At 38.7% G+C, this 21,403-nt stretch overlaps 2 protein-coding genes across 2 annotated transcripts in view; one reads left to right on the plus strand and one right to left on the minus strand.

Moving 5' to 3' along the window:
- Positions 1 to 972: 972 nt before the first annotated feature.
- cbwd (COBW domain containing) lies at positions 973 to 15,638 on the minus strand. Its single transcript, XM_051421476.1, has 16 exons — positions 15,065 to 15,638; positions 14,482 to 14,649; positions 14,186 to 14,272; positions 13,601 to 13,697; positions 13,191 to 13,282; positions 10,826 to 10,885; positions 10,541 to 10,578; positions 8,805 to 8,851; positions 7,978 to 8,064; positions 7,740 to 7,784; positions 6,725 to 6,781; positions 4,285 to 4,336; positions 2,557 to 2,625; positions 2,377 to 2,442; positions 2,100 to 2,226; positions 973 to 1,582 (listed from the first exon to the last, which is right to left on the minus strand). The coding sequence occupies exons 2-16, from the start codon at positions 14,594 to 14,596 to the stop codon at positions 1,509 to 1,511; spliced, it is 1,113 nt and encodes a 370-aa protein (XP_051277436.1). The 5' UTR covers positions 14,597 to 14,649; positions 15,065 to 15,638; the 3' UTR covers positions 973 to 1,508.
- Positions 15,639 to 17,064: 1,426 nt separating this feature from the next.
- Positions 17,065 to 21,403, plus strand: part of dock8 (dedicator of cytokinesis 8) — a 58,734-nt gene continuing 54,395 nt past the window's right edge. The window contains exon 1 of the mRNA XM_051421445.1: positions 17,065 to 17,525. Coding sequence (XP_051277405.1) covers positions 17,473 to 17,525 — 53 coding nt within the window. The 5' untranslated portion in view covers positions 17,065 to 17,472. The remainder of the gene's footprint in view (positions 17,526 to 21,403) is intronic.

Here is a 21,403-nt window from a genome sequence, read left to right on the forward strand (position 1 = left end):
GTAATAGTCGCCTTAACGAGGCCATCAGCATCAGAATCGAGTAGGAAACGGCTCAGCTGCACGGTGCGCCCTGGGCTGCAGGGCTCAGCTCGGCTTTACGACCGGGATGAATAAGCAGAGCCATCCTCAAAGCAAACCGGTCCAACAGCGGATATGTGTTAAAACCGTGCTGCTAAACTATCTCCATTGCAAATGACCAAGTTGTGAAAACTCCACCTATTTCGTCACCTGACTGGGTCTACTGTGTGTGTGCATGTGAGAAAGAGAGATGGTTCTCACATGACTGTACCAATCAAGGTTTAAGTAACAAATACCAGAAAATAGAGGAGCTGTAATATGTCGTTGCAGGTGCAGAGTGTATACAGCAGAAAAAACATGTAGACTTAAATGCCATTTAAAGCCAGTGATGTGAAATAACTGTATTGTTGCCATATATCTGGAGAATAATCTCCCCAAAAGTCAGTATTTTGAGGAAAAATATGACAGAGAGTCAGTGCCTAATTCAAAGAAAAACATTCTTAAGTATTCACAAACCCAGTAACAACTGTTTCACCTAGTTTAGATGTTGGATCTGTAGATCAAAATAATACAGGTTTGCATGGCACTAACATAATGTTTATAATAATGATTAGAGCATTTTCAAGGGAAACTCATTGTAAAATATTACTTCATACCTATAATATTTGAGTTATCACACTTGTGAAACCCTTTATTATAATCATGGCCGGCTGACTGATGGAAAAGTTAACAACTTTTTGTATGTGTTTCATAACAATAAAAGTTAAAATGTTAATGCTATTGGAGGCATTTTTCACACTTTGTTGAGTATCATAGTGAACTTACCACTCCACACAAAGGCACTTTGTCTCTGTTGTTATGTTAATAGTCTGCCGTTGTCTTCTTGAACCAGCCATTTTTACTCATGGTTAAAAAGATTATTTTGTTTTTGGTATATCAGAACAGTCATAGATGTTCAGGAAAAACACTTTATTTTGAATAATTTAAAAAACAAACAAAAAGGGTGTTAAAAGCCAGAAACATAAGCAATGTTACTTAATTTACAAAGTACCACACTTGATACAGTATGTGTGTCACTTTCCAATACTACTTGGTTTCCTAACCTTCAAGAATTGCAGATTTTTACAAAGCCATCTTTATTAAAAATACAATGTACTGATTAAAATTCTGGCTTTTGTTTACGTGTGCACAAATTTCAGAGGTCGTATTCAGGATACATTTCCAGGGTGACACACGGCATTCAGCTGAGGCACTACAGCAACATAAACACTCTTTGATTTACTGTAGCTTTTTAAAGCAGGTAGTGATGGGTTATCACAATTTAAAACTACTGTATTGATCACTACAGTAACCTTAACCATCCTCTGACGTACCTCATGTTTTTGTAGGTAAGGAGTGAACGTCTGAAACAGTCTCAGATTTATGGATGGCCAAAGTCACAGCTTTTGCTCCAGAATAAACAGTTTTCAATGCAAAGAGGAGACTTGTGACTATTTTTCCTCTGTTCCTTGCACCACTGAAGAGATGAACTGTTCCCGCAGAATGTCCTTGTCCAGATTCCTACCTGCAGAACAGAGTAGAGACAAACATGAGCATCAACACAGCACGGCTACACACACTCATAGACATGGTATGTGTTATGTATTATAGAGGACAGTGGTTCTCAAGGTCAGGTCTAGCCAGGTCTGTAATTTCCTAGCAGTTTTTGATTTTCAGAGAATCTCCCTGGAAAGAAAAGCTAAATTGAGACCCAAAGAAATATTAATTTGTTACTCATTACTCATTTATGTTTTCCAAAATAATTTGTACCAAACTACATACTTTTTTCCTAGGAATCTTAAGAAAATTGTTAGAAAATTGTGAACTGTTAAAATAAAGCGTTACCCAAAACTATAATGCAGGTTTACAGCTAAGAACTTATGGAATCAGAAAACTGCTAAACTGTGTAACAAGTTTTTGTACTACCTCCATCAAACAAACCTAAGCACATACTTAAATAAGCACATACTTTAATAATTAATAGAAGAGTCATTTTGATCAGTTTCCTGCAATTGAAATGCAAGAGGTGTGTGTGTCTTCACCTATAAAGACCAGTCGGTTGATCCGCGGGTTCTCCTCCCAAAGCTGTGGAGTCTCATTCAGGTCATACAACTCATGGACCCCCTGCAGCATCACTTGGTGGGCTTTACCTGCAAATGATACTATGCCCTGAAAACACACAAAAACACACAAGTCACAAGTCACGAGTGACACATTAACAGACGCTGAATGAAGCATTTGAAACTGATTAATACAGATAATAAAGCAGCATTTATTGATCACTGGTGCCACTGGGGTGACTATTGTGCTTTACTGTACCTTTAAACGAATGACAGTCATAGGTTGCCCTTCTTTGTTTTTGAACATCTTTTCCCATAGCAGATCCTGAAACGGTGGCAAATGGGTGTTTACCTTACAAAGGACTGTATTATTTTAGTGCTAATTAGTAATGGAAACAGGGATACAAACTGGAGGGTCTGAATGATGCAGTGAATGTACCTGGATGAAGACATTCAAGGCATCCTCAGGGAGATCTCCAGCCACTTCAAATGTCACAGTTAAAATACTCTGAGGAAGACATGAAATACAGTATGGAAGTGTTAGCAATATGTGATAGTAATAATATTTAATAATATTTATTTTTATTTTTGTGGCTTTTAATTTCAGTATGTTTCAACATTTTCTACTCACTAAAATACAGATAATCAAGCCAGTTGAGCCTTATATTCACACAGACACACACTATTTAAGTACAATTTAAGGGACTTGTACTTCACTTGAGTGTTTCCATTTTATGCTACTACATATATGTTTAAAAAACTAATATGTATAGTGGTATAAAATGGAAAAACTAAGTAAAGTACAAGTACTTCAATTCAGTAGATGGTTAAGTGAGTGTACGTAGGTACATTCCATTGCTGCATTTATGTTTTGAGATGTATATTTTCAGGCCATTATTGACAATAAGACTTAGTGTTGACTGATCTTTCACTCATTTAAAGGTTTTTTCATGTAAAATACAATCTAACGCATGTTTTAAGGTCACTGAAACCAGAAAAGTCATTAACGTTAAACAAAAGAAGAGTTTTTACGCCCCAGCTGATGACTTTGTCAATGACCGTGTCAAAAAACACAACTCCACTCGGCACCTGAAACCCAGTAATGGCACCCCCCCGGCCCCTCTCTCTCTCTCTCTGTCTCTCTCTCGCTCTTCTTCTCTCTCACACACACATACACTCCCTCCTCTTCATACTTCCTTACAGCATTAAAAGGCCACTTTGTAGATATTTGGGGTTTTTGTGGTGAAGTGTTAAGGGTACACACTTCCTTGTCATTTGGTATAACAACAGAAAAACAGCATTCTCATTTACATGAAAAGAGCAACATGGGGAAGAGGAGGGGGGGGAAAAGGGGGAGGGTCTGAGGGACAGTTGAGCTTCATGCGGGAAAGGGAACCTGGAGAAAACAGACAACAATGCCGTTATTTACCCACACAAACAACCCTCATCTCTCCTCATCCTGTGATAAAAGTTCATGGGTATAAAGCGTAACTGAAAACAAGATGAGGCCTAATTGCTGTGGGGAGTCATTTGGTCTAAAGCCTGAAAACATAAAAAGAAATGCGATGAGACTAATGCTGGAATAAATATTTTTAATAATTTACAGCTTCACTGAAAAGAACTGGACTTAGATGATGTTTGGATATTGGGGATATGCTGTATGTTTTCTTTTAAAAGGGTACACTAAATAATTCCCATTCATATTTGATATTCAGTTGCTAATCAAATAGTGAAATACAGAGTCTGTATACTATATTTTATGACATCTGGATTAAGTTAAAACAGCTGTAAAGCCATAACAAGTAGCCAAGACTCTAGTCAGTCTAGCCATCACAGTGTGCCCAGTCTACTGAATGTTTATGCTGCTGTGTATGACCGAGACTGGGTCTATTTGTAGTGTAACAAGAAAACATCAAAAGCCTCAAGTTGATCTCCACACAAAAACCAAAGCAGGGAGGGAGTTTTCACTACAGTGTCACAGCCTAGGGGAATGCGAGGCACAATGTTAGCCTGAGGAGAATGCAACCCTTTATCCTGTAGGAAATTATGTGCTGAAATAAATTAGCAAAAAAAACAGGGAAAACTTTGAGAGGCATACTGCGTGAGTATCTGCAGTTAAGGAATAAAAGAATATATATGAGACAGTGTCTCAGCATACAAACAATACCTTGTCAAGATGTGGTCTTGTAGATTTCACAAGTTGGAGCTTCTCTGCAAGACTTTCAAAGGAGAGATATGATTAAACAACTTTTTTTTCCAGTTTCATCCAACATAAAAGACTCATGTCTGCTTAAAAAGGCTGAAAAGATAACCATGTTACATTTACTACCTTAACTAAATTAATTCAAATTATATTTTATTTAAAAATGATTCAACAAAGGAATCTGTCAGCTGTCCTACATGGCTATTTTTTGCACCTTGTGTCAGGATGTATTGATCAGAGCTACATGGGGATGAGATTTTATGTAATTTTTAGAATTTCTGGAGATGCATTTACATCTTGTGTCAATAAAAAGAAAAAAATGTTTTTGTAAACATTATTTTGTGAATTTAAATATGTGCGTGTGCTTTCTCTTCTGGCTGCTGACATTTTGTGGTATTTTAGAATCATTAAGTGATTGTTTAGGATTAGTTATTCGGTTTTAGAGAACACTTGGGTTGTTTAACACCGTTTCTGAACATTAAGCCCCTTTTTTTTGTAAATTGCTGCATAATTTTATTTCTTTAGGACACTAAACCATGAAACAAGGAGGGGGGACATGTTTTTGATTGAACTGGTCACAGACAGAAGACATACGTCTACGTATGAGGTTTTGCAAGCAGATCTTGTTTTATGTTTTAGGCTCAAAAGCCAAAAAGTAGCAAACCATTGTTTTAAGCTGCCATTTAAGTTGTTTCTCTGATCAAATATTTTACATGATTGTATGTATGGACTGTTTTACTCATGATTCATAATTGGATTTCTGTTTAATTCTGATTTATAGCATATTTTGTTTTTTTAATCTTATGCAGTTTTAACCATAACTGATTGCTATTTCTGTCTATTGTGAAAAATTGTGTTTTAATCTCAAAGAAACTTCAATGAGGCTTTCCTGGTTAAATAGAGGTTCAATAAAATGACCATCTGAAGCAACAAATGTACTTGAGATTTTTTTATTTCGTTCTCTTCTCTGCTTATAGAGACAGGAGGATACAGTTTTCCCCTTTGTGTTCTGTCTCACGGTATAACATGCTGTATCAGTGCTTAATGACACAACTCTGAATGGACTTGTGAAAACTTTAGGAAAGGCAATTAAATCCTACAAAACACCCACCAGCACCTCCAAACAAACTTCAGCCCTTGTTCTCCCCATCAGACCTCCTCATCCTCCCCCTTCTCCCTGACCTCACAAGGAGGCTAAATGTTGTGTCCAGCAGCTTGAGCCCCGCGTGCTGTTAGTACCACACAGGCGGAGCGGCGGGGGGCCGCTTCAAACAGCTAGCGTGGGATGGACGGGAGGAGGGGCTTGGACTCTCAAAGGCAGGGGGAAAGGAGCTATCTGTTGGGACAAGGGGAACTCCTCGGGAGCCAGTGGACACACACAGCTCTAATCCTCTGCAGCTGGTCTCAGAAACACTGACTGAGGGCATGTAAGAGAGCTTTAACACCGCGGCCCGTTTCATTCACATGAAAGGATGAACACTGACTCTATTCATGAGAATGACATTCTACTGGGGATACAATATGATGACCACCCTGCGGTGTAACAGGGGGACGCTCAATAAAAGAGTCTGTTAATTAGAGAGAAACACGGTGAACAACAGTATCAAAGACCGATGGATGCGCAGTTCAGACGGACTAGCAACAAAATAAGTTCTTGATCTTTTACTGTAAATGTAGGTACTATACATTGGAGATGGCCAATATTATCAGTAGACGTATTAGTATCAGCAGATACAGTAGAAATTGAAGTGAAGAAATGCCAAAAATATGTTCAAGGAGTATCGCCATGACATAGTTTGTCCACTAGAGAACTTTGAGCTGTGAAACATCCTGTACGTCCTGTCACACATCAAGAGTTCCCATATCAGAAATGTTGAATACAGTATATCACTCAATAATAGAAAAAATAAGAATATCAAGTAATATAACCTTGTAAAGGGTTATAAACTCTCGATTGTTGCACAAAAGTATCCGTCACTTGTATTACATGTGTATTTACTTAAACTATGTTGTGATGGGCTGAGCGGTGCTGCATCTTGCAATTCTGTCAGGGTCATTTTTCCATTTGTGTGGCTGCATTTACAGCCTGCGTCAGTAAAAACGCTTCTTGCTTTTTTAAAGAAATATGTTGTAATTTGTAGTATTTAATTTAGAAACAGTGTCGCCATTACAGTAACTCATTTATCTGCCAGAGAGCATTGACAGGTTTATTCTTCATCTGTTAAATGTTCCACTTTTTGGTCACAATGTTTATGTGACAAATATCAGCTGATATATAGTTACTACATTAAAACAGTCAAATATCAGTATTGGTATTAGGCTTTCAAAATTAAGTTTCTTGATTTTTTTCCTAAATGAATACATTTTGTGTACATGAAAATTAAATGGGACAAAATCAACTCACTTTGCTCCATCCTTACTGTCAAAGGAATGCAGATCCAGCACTTCAGAGAGATCCACCCTGTGGAAGATGATTATTGATTATTATTACAGTTTACAGATGTGTAGGATGTACCAATGTGTAGGATTTAGAGGCATCTAGCGTTGTAGTTGCAGATTCATCCCTTCACTTCAACTGCGAAACCCGCGAAAAAAACACGGACGGCCTTATCTAGAGCCAGTGTTTGGTTTGTCCACTCTGAGCTACATGGCGGTTCAACATGGCGGCCTCCATGGAAGGCAACCCACGGCCTGTCTAGACAAAAACGGCTCCTTCTAAGGTAACAAAAACACAACAACTCTTATTTTTTTAATTGTGATGCATATTATATTCCTTTTCTGCCAATATATTCTCCTAAATGTTACACAATAGACCTTTAATTTAAAATCCAACTTCACCTTAGTGGGTAATAAATCAAGGATAAATCAATTACAATTTCAGCTTTTGCCACAAGTTGGCTAAAACTAACATTAAGGGTAACCGACTGAAATGAAAGTTGTGGGGCTGTTTTTCCGATTAACCCCTCGCTGCACGGTGTCTTTCATCTGTTCACCCTGACCTGAACTCTGTTGGTGGGGGGCGGGGGGGGCAGATCTAAAACACACCCAAACCTTTGATACACATTGCTTGTGTTAGCCAGATGCTACCTGGGTCCAATAACATGCTAACACAGAGGGTGCATATACACACATATTTGCACGCACGCACATTCACACATATGCAACCATGTCGGCTTGAAGACCCAGGGTCGAAGAGCAAAGACTTCTGGGTAACTGGACACCATTGAGGGTGGTGGTGTTTACTCAGGGTGCAGCAGTTTGTGTATGTGTGTGTGTGTGTGTGTGTTGGGGGTTTCTCCTGAACGGCTTCATCTTTGATATAAAGATCTGAGCAGGAGCAGCACGTGGAGTTCATCTGTTACACTAAGCAAAGCAGGGAACCTGATACAAAGCTAGATATACAAAAAAAATAAACTTACCTTGACTTCTGGGTTTCTAGAATCTTGACAAGACCATTTACAGACCTGAAGTGGCGAAATAAAAAAATGTCAATACTCATTCCTACAACTGTTTCTTTTGACCTAACAAAAGGAAGCCAAGTGTACTTTTTTCCCCCCAAAGTTAAACGAGGAGCTCAATAATAAGAACAATGATGAAAATACCAGAATACTACTAGAAAAAGGAAGATGATAGGAAGTAAAAGTATGTAAGGCTAACCTGACCGCGTCTCGGATTTGAGTGAGTTCAGTCTCATTCACAAGGTCTGTCTTGTTGATTATGGTCAGGTCAGCGACAGCAATCTGCCTAAAAAGACATTACATACACAAGGACACAATTTTGCCAAAACCAACAACAGAGACAAGTATTTGCACCAAGAATCGCACAAAATGAAGATCATGCGTAAACACACTAAATCAGCTACATCAGGTAGTCACTGGCTTGTTGCATCTTGTATCAAGTAAAGTTGCGTGTTTGCGATCTTTATTGTAAAACTCTCATTTACAAACTGTGTACATGCGTGTGAGTTTTTGTGGGTGGCGGCGGGCAATACGTGCCAAACTCAAATGGGAGCTGAGCGCCGTTTAGCTTGGAGGTGAAAACACAAACAAAGACCAAGAATGCAAAGGGTCATGCAACTGGTCTTTCTTCATCAGTGTATTTGTTCAACAACAACAACCACACAGCTGCTGGAAGAGACAAACAGAGAGACGCCGAGGGAGACAGACAGGCGGGTGGCAAGAATATGGTCAACAGCATGTTACGAGGTCTAGTGTGGTGGATACTGAGTGGTTTGTTTTGTCTTAAAGAAAAAGTTTGGCACTTTGGGAAACACACTCATGTCTGTATGGTGAATATAAAGCTTAGCACAAACAGTGGAAACAGGGGGAAACAGCTAGACTGGCTCTGTCCAAAGGTAACAAAACCCAGCTACAAGCATCTCTAGAGCTCACAAATTAACAGTGTCTTGTTTGTTTAATCTGTAAAATAGTGTAAAATGATCAGTGTATTTCCCAAATTGTCAAATAAAACTACAGCAAACATACCTGGCAGCCTCATTGATGAGTCCATCTGCTTTTTCCTCTGTTAATTGCTACAGAAAGATAGTGGACATAATTTACATACTGCAACCAGAAAATAAAATAGGAAAAACAAAAAGGATTTAAAATTGCAAAACTGCTCAAGCTGACCCTATAGCTTTCCAACTTTAAGCACATTCTTGAAAAAACTAAAAATATCAGCAAATGTTTGCAGCAGCCAACACAAAATGTGACAGGTAAATTGGTAAAAGAAAGGCCTGTGTTTCATCTTTGTGAACTAAGTGACTTTCTCATCGCATGAAACCACAGGAGATCACATTTCATTTTCTGCTTGTGTCTTGTGTTCGTACCAGGGTTTTCCAAAACAGTTTAATATGTAATAACAGGGAAGGCAGGCGGTGTTAATCTGGATGCTGACCCCTGAGTGTCAATCTGACGTTAATCTGTCACTGCGTGCATCACCCCTCCTTCATTTCTGAAGGAATGAATGACAAAGATGTATTAAAAATAACTTAATAGAATGGCCACTCGCTGTTTTTTACTCAGCAACCTCTATACCAAGAGACAAAGGCCTTTCAAGCCAAGGGCTCGAGTTAACTGGAAACCCCTCAGACAGACGGATATTTTACGGGGCAGATGAGGGGAAAGGCAGGTGAGTGGATGTGACAGTCCTATTACAATGGTCACATCTCTGATATCAATTACTCCTTCACTATCAGTTATCTTCTCCTTCTCTCTGTCATTATTTCCTTCATCTTGCCCCTCTCCAATGAGAAGCCAGAGCAGCACCTAAACCATGAAATGTGTCACCTCACTGGGCATGACACCTTCAAATCAGAGCCCATTATCAAGGTGTCACTTGTCCTGTTCCTATTAAATACCACAGGGAGAACAGGATGTGTGTGTGTGTGTGTGTGTGTGTGTGTGTGTGTGTGTGTGTGTGTGTGTGTGTGTGTTTGTGTTTGTGTGTTGCTAGGCCCAAGGTTGTTTTTTTTTACGAACAATCTCACAAGTTTAACAGCTTATTTTGGAGGTAAAATAAAAAAAAAAGCACAATTTATTTGACAGTGACTGCTTAGAAGTAAATACTGCTGATACTTTAAAGTTTGGCAACAAGATGATTAGGGAAAAGTTTGCTTGTTTTGTTCAGCCAACAGCCCAGAGGACAAGGATATTTTATTTACAGACAAAAAAAATGAGAAAAGTAGTTCTGCCACAGCAAGCCCATTTACTCAAGTAGAATTCTGAGGTACTTGTACTTTACTTAAGTATTTTTTTCCTTTTTTTTTAAATTTCTACTCCACTACATTTATCTGACAGCACAAGTTACTTTACACAACATTTTTTTTTACAACAAAACCTACATAGAGCTTATAAAATAGGATGTTTTGTTATACATTTTTATTCTATTTTATTCTATTGTATTTAAATGTACCTGGCTATCTATCTATCTATCTATCTATCTATCTATCTATCTATCTATCTATCTATCTATCTATCTATCTATCTTAAACTACCCAACAGTTTATACAGTACAGCTGAAATGATTAGTTGATTAATCAATTATTCGATTGACAGAAAATTAACTGGCAACTATTTGTATAAAATAGTAATTTTGATAAATGTCTTCAATAATTAATCAACTCTCAATTTTTTTTGTTTGTTTTTCTGTTGATTCATTTGAGCAATAAACAAAATATTCTAAAAATAAGTAGCTTCATCAAAATCTTCTTCGCACATACCTGCAGTCCATACTTGGCGTCGATGACAGTGACAATGCCTACAGGAAGAACAAAGTAACAGTGATCAGTGAATCGGATGTAGTGCCACAGCTTGTGCACATTCTTTAGTGAATTGCGGTTGCCTTTTGGTGTTTAGTTTTGTCCGTTTGTCTAAACCACTTTCTCCGAGTTATCTGAAGTACACTTTTGGTCTGCTAGCCTGTCACAACAGAGCAGACAGCTGAGTATTTAGTGAGGAGCGAGACGCCATTCATGCAAACACACACATACACACAAATATCTTACCATCCAAATAGATGTCACTGCCGAGCTCCGCATCGACCCAGAACATGGAGGCCACAGCTCCTGCCAGAGGATAGGAATTTGAATGTCAGATTGCAAATAACCACATACATACAAATCCAAAAGTTTTCAAATTTTCAGGCAAGGAAAGTTCTTCCCACAAGTAAATAGAGGCCACATCTTTCCTTTTTGTCTTTTATTTTTTATTAAATTACTCAATAAACTTCAGATTTCTTTACATAAGGCCTTCAAAATAATAGAAAAAAGCCAAATATCAAAATGCAGTCCTCTGCCATGTTACACAGGGATTACTGTGATTATGCTAAATGGATTTCAGCTACTGGAAATATGTCAAGCCCATCTACAATTTACACAATGTTTTTTTGGAAATTTAAGAGCAATACCTAACTACAGAATATCAAATTACTAACACGTTAAAAACAGTATTCAAAAAAATTTAGGAATGTAACTAATGTTTTTAAGATGCCAGAAAATATGGCCATAACAATGTCCCAAGTGCAAGGTAACACCTTAAAATGACTTTAAGACCAACAATACAAAACCCATGGGTAATTTACAATAATATAAAACAGAGGAAAGCAGCAACTCATCACATTTGAGTTTTAAGTGACCTAAGATAATATAATGAATTATTAAAATTGTTGTAGATTTATTTTCTAAAATGAATAATTTCAGCATTAAATTCATTAACTTTATTCAATAATATCCAGATCTTAAGTTTTGGTGTTTAAAGTTGCACTATTTTCAGAAATGGTGCATGTTTTTGGGCTGAGCTCTGTGGAGCAGATGAAACCAATATCAGAAGCTTTCAATTGTTTATCACCTGCTGGTACATTTGGTTTGTTTCTATTTTCCTGTGGATGCGGTTATTACAAGACCCTATGTTACCATGCCAGCCACAGCTTGTTCACATAATGCACTTTTGTCAAACTGCCAAGCGAGAATAAGAAAGCATTGTAAATATTTGATAGATGCGTAATGAAAACACTGCTTTTGATTGGCATGTTTCACATAACTCATCCAACCTCTTCTCTGAACGGAAGAGCAGAATCCCCCCAGGAGCCTTTATGATTGACAGCACTGCCAGGGCCAATGACAGACCTGTCCTAGTCGATAAAAAGCCTGTCTCAGCCAATAACATGGCAGAGGAGTGAGGACAGCCCTAGCCTGAGCATGCTCTGCTGGTTCTGTCTGTGAGGCCAAGTGGTGTGTGTCTGCCCATGCCGCTACCTCCTGACACCTGTCACTTAGCGACACACCCCAGTTGTCACAGTGCTCGCCCTGTAATGGCCTAATATTGATTTCCTGATTCAAAGCTGAGAGATGAACGGACGCCTAGGTTTTTGTTTTTTTTTAGCTGCCGCTGATGGAAAAAGGCTCCATGGGTGCTTCTGTCACAGAAACATAAGTCTGGTCCTCAGAGTTTCAAAATGTTTAACTTGTGATCATCTCTAACCATTATTTACACACATTAAGAGAGAAGAGGGGCTTTATGGCATTGCTTAATTCATATGTCATCCCTAAATACTGTGCCAGGAATGCCAAATATTTTTTAATTTTTTAGTCAAAGTTGCTCAAAATATTTTGCAGACTGTTTACTTGCATATTGCACATAGTGTATATATTTTTCATTTAGTCTATATTTTCTGTTAGATTTTGTAATATTCTTATTTTGTGATTCTTATTGCACTTCTGTACTCTTTGCACTACATTCCCCTGTGCTGCTGTGTCTAATTTGAATTTCTCCTCCGGGGGAATCAATAAAGGTACATCTTGTCTTATCTAATCTTATCTTAACCGTTCTCAGAGAACATAAAAAGATATATAAGTAGAGACAGTGGTAATATTAAGTGTGGACATTTGACAAGTAAACTCTAACATAGCTTACAGCTGCTGATTGTTTATAGACATCTATGGAGCCCATTCAAAAAAGTCTGTTTGGGACGGGTTGGCAATGTGATGTGAAGGATTCGAAGACCGCTGTGCTGTACTATGCAAAAGCAGCCAGACATAGCTTTATCTTTACATGGTATTTTATTACTCTGCAGTGGTGTTGGTACCTTAACCTATAAAAGTAACATAATCATTGCGATATTATACCACTTTGAGCTAGTTTAACACTATTGATTGCTATTTATTTTATACTGTTGGAATATTCAAACTATAAGATAACCAACCACACGATGATATCAATTTGGTTATTTCTTGTATGAAACTAATGCTGCTGACTGTCAAATTTCTGTGTCATGTGCTCCTCATACCAGAGCTTGAAAAAACAATGGTCTAATCAAATACAGATAGATACAGATGATAGCTAATCTTTCAACTTTAAAAAAATGTGTGATACCTGGATCAGCGAGTCCTGTGGTTTCTAACAGGATGTAGTCAAACTTTCCTTTCTTCTCCATCAGGTTCTCGATGGCTTTAAGACCGTTGTCCCTGAAAAATGAAGGAACAGCCACTATAAAAATGGCGTATGCAGAACATCGTCTAATTCACAGTAAAATAGTACAATGCGTACAATATGAAGCAAGAATGTGTTGTCTTGTCAGCCCAGTGAACTCTAGTCATACTTATACCTCAGTCAAATAAACTGTACTTGTACCCTTCATTACCACAGTAGTTCATACATGTATGTAAAAGGAGAAACACTAGCTGAAGAATTTAAACTGTACGACCTAAAGCAACAAGTTAAAACCTTTCATTTCTGTTTTAATTAACACTGTAACACTAAATGTGCTGCAGTCACATACATACTTCACAGAGCAGCAGAGGCAACCGTTTCTCAATTCCAGCCACTCCTCATACAGCTCTCCTGCATGGCTCACTGCGAGGGACTTCTCAAGGGCGCTGCCTGCATGAAGAGGATGAGTAAGGATAAGATTAACTGATAAAGACTGAGCAATTTTTTAACAAAGATGCCCTATTGCTATATAATTTTAAAGATAAATACAGATTTCAAAAAGCCAAAGATAAGAGGTTTTTAGACCACTTGAACAAAGTCAAACAAAAAAGAAAACAGGCCAAATCAGCCTAATTCAATATGAATTTAAAGTAATAATACTATAATAAAAGATGACAGAAAATAAAAATATGACACACGTTGCTGTACCAGAAAGTCTGGACACAGTAAAAAGAACTAATTTATGAGCTTCTTTCAGTTCTCAGCAAAGTTGTTACTCTGCTGCTCTCTTGTGTAAAGCCGAGGAAATACACAGGGAGACACCATCAGCCTGGCCTCAAGTTTATAGTACATAACAGTTTCTAGAGCATCTTTGTTTGGCCAGAACAAAATCAGTTGAAACTACAACCTTTTTTTTTTTGTTACATTTGTTAGTTTACCTTCTCCAAATTCATTAAGTATGACAGCAATCCGCTTGTTGTGTTGTTCTGTTAAGATATAGTTCAGGAGGGTAGTCTTTCCTGCACCTATAAAGAAACAAACACACATAAAAGCAAATTGATCATGAGGTACAGCATCAATAGCTGCCATTTTTCTGACACTCATGACGTAAACCCTGGTCGCTGATCCAGGACCAGAACAGGATTTAGTTGTAGTGATGGACTGACAAATGTCTAAGACTATAATCTCTTTTACAAGCTCCTTAAAGCTGTGTGTAATACAGAAGGTCTCTCACCGAGGTAGCCTGTTATGATGGTGACAGGTATCTGCTCTGCAGGAGGACCAGGTGGGCTGTCAATGGGCACCAACTCTGGGCAATCATCCTCCTCCTCCATCACCATGCCATCCATACCAGTAATAATGTTTGTCAACAGGGACGCGAGATGGATCTGATCTGTTGAATCTGCACAGAAACACAGTCAACAAACAAAAAGTAGAAGAATAAGTTCGAGTTGACCTCTGAAGAAAACAACCATGAACGAAAACATGTATCAGTCATATTGGTTTCAAATGCACCACACATGTCAAAAAGCTCATTACAAGATCATTTATGAATCATTTGTCAGCCCTAAAGATGTCCGTAAATATTTAGCAGAGACGGCTGATGAACTGGAGTCTAAAGAACACAGAAAACTTAACGGAATACCGTCAACTAGCTCCACATAGCATCAGCTACTAACTAGTGAAAGTGTGCATTTACTGAATGAGCCAACATTTAGCATGTTTAGCCTTTATCTCCTCCTTTATACCTGCACAACGCGCCCCGACACCAAAACAAACCGACTTTCTTTCATTTACAAGGACTAAAAACCGATTACCTGATTGTTCCCCTTGTGGATATAGATATTGAAAGTTTTCACCAAAAAAAAGGTTCACTTATCTGCTGTTGCTTTACGTTTTGACAGCGTGTTACACTGTAAGGACTCCGTTCATATTATGAAGCGACGACAAGGGTTCCGCTTTCGTTCGTAGTCGGTATACAGAGTCTACAGGAAGGGTAGAAGAGTTTAATACTACTGGTAATATTATTTATTATTTACTCACACTATTACTAACACATTTTGCTATTATAATAAATACACACACAAAAACATGTTCTCCTCCACGGCAGCAGTTTGTCAGACTAATCTTGTTGTGATGACAATTATCAGCCACAAGAGGGCGACATAAACCACGGAGAACAGGGTGTTTAAAGGGCAATACAGGCCACCAGAAATACCTTACACCAGCAAAAATATATAGTAATCAGCACTTATATATTAAATTATGGAGATTATGGTAATATTACTGTGGCACAATACATTAATATGCAAAACATAAACAATAAACTAAATTCTTAGTGCAACAGATCTACCATCTTAGACTTTTTTTAAAGGCTCTCAGTATAGTAGCCTACATAACACAACAATGTAATAATGCATTAAAACACATAATAATGATGTCAAAATATTATAGGTCTGTGCATGATATAGTGTCTATCCCCTAACACGTATATATTTTTGTTATAGTAATATTTAACAGATAAAAAACAAGCTCATTGGTGAATAATATACATAGGCCAATGAAAGATGCTGTCCTGTTAAAGAATGAAGAGAGATAAGTGTAAGTGCAAACTCACAGCCTCTGTCAGTCCTTGTCACAACATGGAAGCTCATGGTCAGCTGTAAAAATGTTTATGATTGTGGCTCATTTTTTAAGCCTTCTTTATGTGCAAATAGTTAAATATTTTCTAAAGTGATATATGTTTTCAACCTGAAAAGCAGTATAAAATGCAGGAAAGAATTAATGTTACAACTGAAGCATACGTATCAAAACTATTTAAATCAGCCTCGATCATTTGTCACCGTGTTAACCTCAAACAGTAGGTGGGATTGATTTCTCACTGCAGAGAAGAAGGGATGCAGCTTGGTTGCAGTAAGTGTAGGAACAATGAGAGAACTTACAATTAAGTATGTTAAAGGAACCTGTTTAATCTTCAACTTGACGAAAAATGTTGTTAGGTCAGTTTAGACTGACAACTCCACCAAGGCTATTTCCTGTCCTACCAGCTTTAAACCAGAGTACATGAGTAAATCTGGTCTGACTCTCACCCATTTAGTAAAAATGTGTAGTCTCAAAAACTGGATAACCCTGATGACATCACAAGGGTCTAGCACTTCAGAAAATAACCTCCTTACACATCCCTAAACAAATAAATACAGAACAAAACAGAATAAAATGCTGCACATGTGTTGTTAATGTTTTAATTTGCTTGGGTTTTGTCTATTTGCATGTGTTTTCTTAAAGGTCCAGTGTGTAGGGTTTAGCGGCATCTCGAGGTGTAGCTGCAAATTGCAATCCCTTGACTTCACCCTCCCCTTCCAAGCTGAAAGGAGAAACTACGGTGGCCACATAACGTGAAAAAAATGTCCCCATCTAGAGCCAATGTTTTGGTTTGTCCGTTCTGGGCTACTGTAGGAACATGGCGGTTCAACATGGCTGACTCCATGGAGGGTAACCCATGGCATCTGTAGGCTCATTCTAAGGAAGGTAAAAAAATAATAAATTATACATTAATTAAATTATGCATATTATATTACATTTCTGCTAAAATATCCTCCTCAATGTTACACACTGGACCTTTAATTTACAGTGTGTTGAGCTCTCAGGGCCACCCTACAATCATGATACAGCTGTAGACAAAGATGAACATGCACAGAATAACCTCTCCTGGGAAGCAGAGGACATCTTTGTTGGTAGGCTATTTTTTTTAAATGAGGCATTATTCATGAATTCTGAGTATTTCATTTAACTGGATCCGTTCTCCTCTACTATATGGGTATTTCATTTTTACTCAACAGAAACTCATGGTTTCTCTCTCTCTCTCTCTCACTCTCAGTTATGCCACACACACACACACACACACACACACACTGCTTGTAAAAAAAAACCGAAAAGCTTATCTCGGCAGCGAGGGAGCGCGCGTGCCTCATCCAGCCTGTCCCATCGTCCCCTCCCACCCTCCTCGCGCCTCCAGTGTGTGCCTTGCGCTCTCTCCACGGGATGGCTCAAATCAAATGCGGAAGTTTACACCCAGTAAAGCTGCTGCCGCCACAAGCACCATGAGTGTTGACATGACAGTTGAGCTGTAGCGAGGAGAAGAAGCGGAGAGTCGGTGACAGCGAGGCGGCCACACCGCAGGAAAACACCGGAGCCAGCGCCGCCGAACTGGACTTCAGACCCACACATGGCGTCTCTGGGCAGCGCAGACCGACGGGCTTTCGCTCTGAAAATCAACAGGTAGCCTACAAATGTCCTATTGGGAGCTTTTGGTATCAGGTTTAGTTAAGAAGTGATTGTGAACTCCTGGTGCCTCCCTAGAGATATGGGAGGGAGCCCTTGTCTTGACTGTGCTGACAGTGGAGCAGGCAGCCACATGTTGTGAATGTTAATGCTACAGATTAGTTCACTCTGTGCCGGGGAGAAGAAGAAGAAGAAGAATAAGAAAAAAAAAGCAGCCTGGAGGATAATAAACAGCCAACTTTTCTTCAACTTTCTCATAGGGACGTGGTTAACCTGTGTGATTGTCATGTGATCAATCATGAATTCATTCGTTTCTTCATTTATTTACACAAACTAATACTCCTGAAGTGGAGAAACAATGCTGAACTCTACACTAAGTTGACCAATCTGGATTCTATCAGTGTAATTTCCTGATAGGGAAGGATGCTGAAGCTGAGTCTATATCTTGTGTTTCTAATATGATCATTTCCTGTGGTGTGCAAGGTCTGATCAGCCCTCCTAAAGCATGCTATAAATGAGGAGGGATGTGGTCATAGTTCCTGCTGTGACACTGGCCAGGTGTGGAGGAAGTATACATGGAAGTCTATTGTGTACCATGCCTCCTCTGTAGGACGACTCATTTAAAACAAATACACTAATGCTTCCTATGATTAGCAGCAGAGTGCTTATAAAGATTCTCCAGGGCTAACAGGTCAGACTGACTGCATTGTTGTACACTGTGTATGTGATGTTACAGCAGTTTAAGGGTGCACTTGGATTTATTCACATTGTGATAGTGGATGAGGGCAGAGCGGGTGCAGAGATTAGTTTTTGTCAAACTTAGGGTGGTGTATGATGAGGAAGCAGATTGTCATTTATTTTTATGGCCCACAAGCAAACTGTTTTAATCCCTGTTGATCTTCTTTTTAAAGCACTTTTAAACAGAAATCTGTGTCCTTGCGTCTGCAGCTTTTACAAAAAACTTAGAAGAAAATGTCAGATCAATATTTATAATTTATGTTCTTAAGCCATGCTGATGAATCAGTGCTGATACAGTCATACAAAATGTTTCTGAAAGGTTTAAAGTAGAGCTGCAACTTATCATATCTTTCATTATGTATTCATGTGCTAGTTAGTTTTTTGATAATTTAATCGTATTGTCTATTAAATGCCAACCACAAAATCTCAGTGCTCAAGGTGACGCCTTCAAATTATTTTATGTCTAAAATGATTCAATTTACAATGATATAAAAGAGAGAAAAGCAGAAAATCCTCACATTTGAAAAGCTGAAACCAGCAAAAAATAACTTTCTATTGGATTTTTCATGTTTTTTCATGACTACGAAATCCTCTATCCGAAACAGCGACTGCAGCACACTCTTGTTTTTAGTAGCCAGGAGAAAATCATGGATACTTGCTGTGCTGTGCAGAGCTGAGCTCAGCTGCTGAGGGATGTAGGGATCTCAGGTCACAGCCTGAATCCAGCGATGAGCCAGCAGAGAGGCTGGTTAGAAGATTCTGTACTGTAGCAAAGCACGCTGTTGTGTGGAATATGTGGTTGTAAAGGATTAAACTGCACGGCCAGTGAGTGATGGTGCAAAATACACCGACAGTAATTCCTTAAACTGCTGTGAGTTTTAGTGAGGAAGTTCTGTGTGTGTATATGAAGTCAAGTTTATATTGAGTTAGCAAGCTTGAATAAATATTATATAACAACAGATTTTTTTAAATGTCATGTACAGCACATATAGTAGAACTCATGGAAATAGACTATGAGATGGATGCAGAGGTGGGTCATTTTAGGTCTGTTCCCAGGTAAGCTATAAAAAGATCAGACATTCATATATGTATGATTTAAAAGAATTTTGCCTGTGTTATGATAGTGGATGGTGTAAAGGTGACAGGAAATGATGGGAGAGAAAGGAGAGATGATGTGTTGCGAAAGTTCAGCCACTAGGAGGCTGAATATGTGTCATTAAAATCATAATAGAACATATAAATGTTCAGTTTTTGGTTCATTGGTCGAACAAACTGCAAAATAATGTAAACTAAATAATCATGGAATCAAAAGCTGGACACAAACAAACCACAGCGACAAAGAGGAACAGTGGTCATGAATTGAAACTGAAGCATGCGGTGTGTAACTGGCTGGAAACCTGTTAATTTCCACGCAAATGTTTGCAACTGTGAGACAGTTAAGTCAGGGTTAAGTCATAAATATTCTTTTATCTACTCTACTAATATTCTATATGTGCTCATGAGCAGTTCCTCTCACCATCTCTCTATCAGGATGGAGTGTGAAGGAAATCCTGCACACTGTGGACACTGTGTCGCTCAGGTTTCACTTCGCTTTTTGTTTATGGCAGTTTTAAATCAGGAAATGTGTGTTTCTTCATAAGCACATAAAAAAAGGGGAATGGAAAAGAAGCGTGAGATATGTTGAGCAAAAGTGCTAACTACTTAGAGAATAAGTCCGATGAGTATACTGAAGGTAGCTGAACACTTAATATTCTACCACTGAATATGATGTTACTTACTAGCATATGGTAACAGGTGTGAGGACAGCTGTGGACGTGAGGCCTCTGTCGTTCAGTACTCTTAAGTGGCAGGGGGATCCAGATCGAGTTCCATCTTTCCTCTGGGCTCTGGTTAATGACATCTGCTAACCCTCATGACTGTTGGTAGGCCAGTGAGTGATTGGGTGGGTAAAGTGACAAAAAAAAAAGCACAGATTCCCAAAACACTTTTAATTAATGACTTGTCCTGTGGTTAAATCCTTCACACTCAACTAGAAGTTGTTTTTAAAGTTTCCTTTGGTCACTTCTTCTTGCATGTAGCCGCCTGTGACCTGAGTCCTGCCAAATGACTGCTGTGTTTGTGCATGCCTCCCCCTGACAGGAAGCTGAGCCGTGATGGTGCTGATAGCAGTAAGACCCATTAAGTCTGGAGACATATGATAGTATGAGACACACAGTGGGGGCATCCCTTTGGTCTGCTTTCCCCCCTCTTGTCATGTACACCACAACACACTCTGTTTTCCTGTGTTTTTTCTTGGCTCGGATGAGGGAGAAAGGACTTCCATATGTTCTTTTAGGCTATAACATGCAAGCTAAAGGAGCCACCCACCTCTAGTGGATTGACTAGATAATAATGATGATAATAGGGATAATTGTAGACTGTCTGGCTGAGCAGGGTGCTAGAATCACGTCATGAGGAGGGAATACAGATTACCATGAGTAAAATTTGGCTATCTGGTGGGAGGGCATTTAATCAGAGCTGTGAGAAGCAGTGAAACTGCAGTTTGAACTCAGTTTGAGGAATGCTTGGTCAATGCTTCCAGAAATGCTGACAGGAACACACCATATGCACACACAGCAAGTGCAGGCCTGCCATAGGCAGCATGACGTAACAAAAAAGTGGCGGATCTCTTTTCGTAGTGAGGGGATGATAAAAGGTTTAAACTCTGGAAACCACAGTGAGCTTTCTTACCCTGGGTGTGATTCTCGAGACCTTTCAGAAATCACCCAGCTTTTGTGCCGGTACATCATTTAAGAAATAGCATGATGCAATATAAGGTCACATGAACATAAAACAGCTGTTTGGCAGCTGATGGTATCCAGTATTCATGTTAAATGACTCTCCATAACTTGAAGTCAAACCATATATACTGACAGATTAGAGGTCTGTTTGACAGCTCACACATACTTAAAATAATGGGGTCACACACAAAGCTGCTTCATCAAATTTCATTCTAATTAATGATGACACATCTTCTGGCCTTTCTAATTGTCTTTGAAGAAGAGACTATTTCTTTTTTGCCTTATTCAGAGTGATCTAATTATCGCAGTGTGACAGTGGACACTCAGATCAGTGGTTATGACAATATCATAGCCATT

This window comes from Dicentrarchus labrax, unplaced genomic scaffold, assembly GCF_905237075.1.
Source record: "Dicentrarchus labrax unplaced genomic scaffold, dlabrax2021, whole genome shotgun sequence".
NCBI lineage: Eukaryota > Metazoa > Chordata > Actinopteri > Moronidae > Dicentrarchus > Dicentrarchus labrax.

Bases quoted from the DNA above. Each gene is read 5' to 3' on its own strand.
- cbwd (XM_051421476.1), bottom strand. From the start codon at position 14,596: ATGGATGGCATGGTGATGGAGGAGGAGGATGATTGCCCAGAGTTGGTG. The intron at 7,785-7,977 runs GTTAGCCTTACA...TCGCCACTTCAG, and splicing joins CAAATCCGAGACGCGGTCAG to GTCTGTAAATGGTCTTGTCA. The intron at 4,337-6,724 runs GTGAGTTGATTT...CTCCTTTGAAAG, and splicing joins GACAGTAAGGATGGAGCAAA to TCTTGCAGAGAAGCTCCAAC.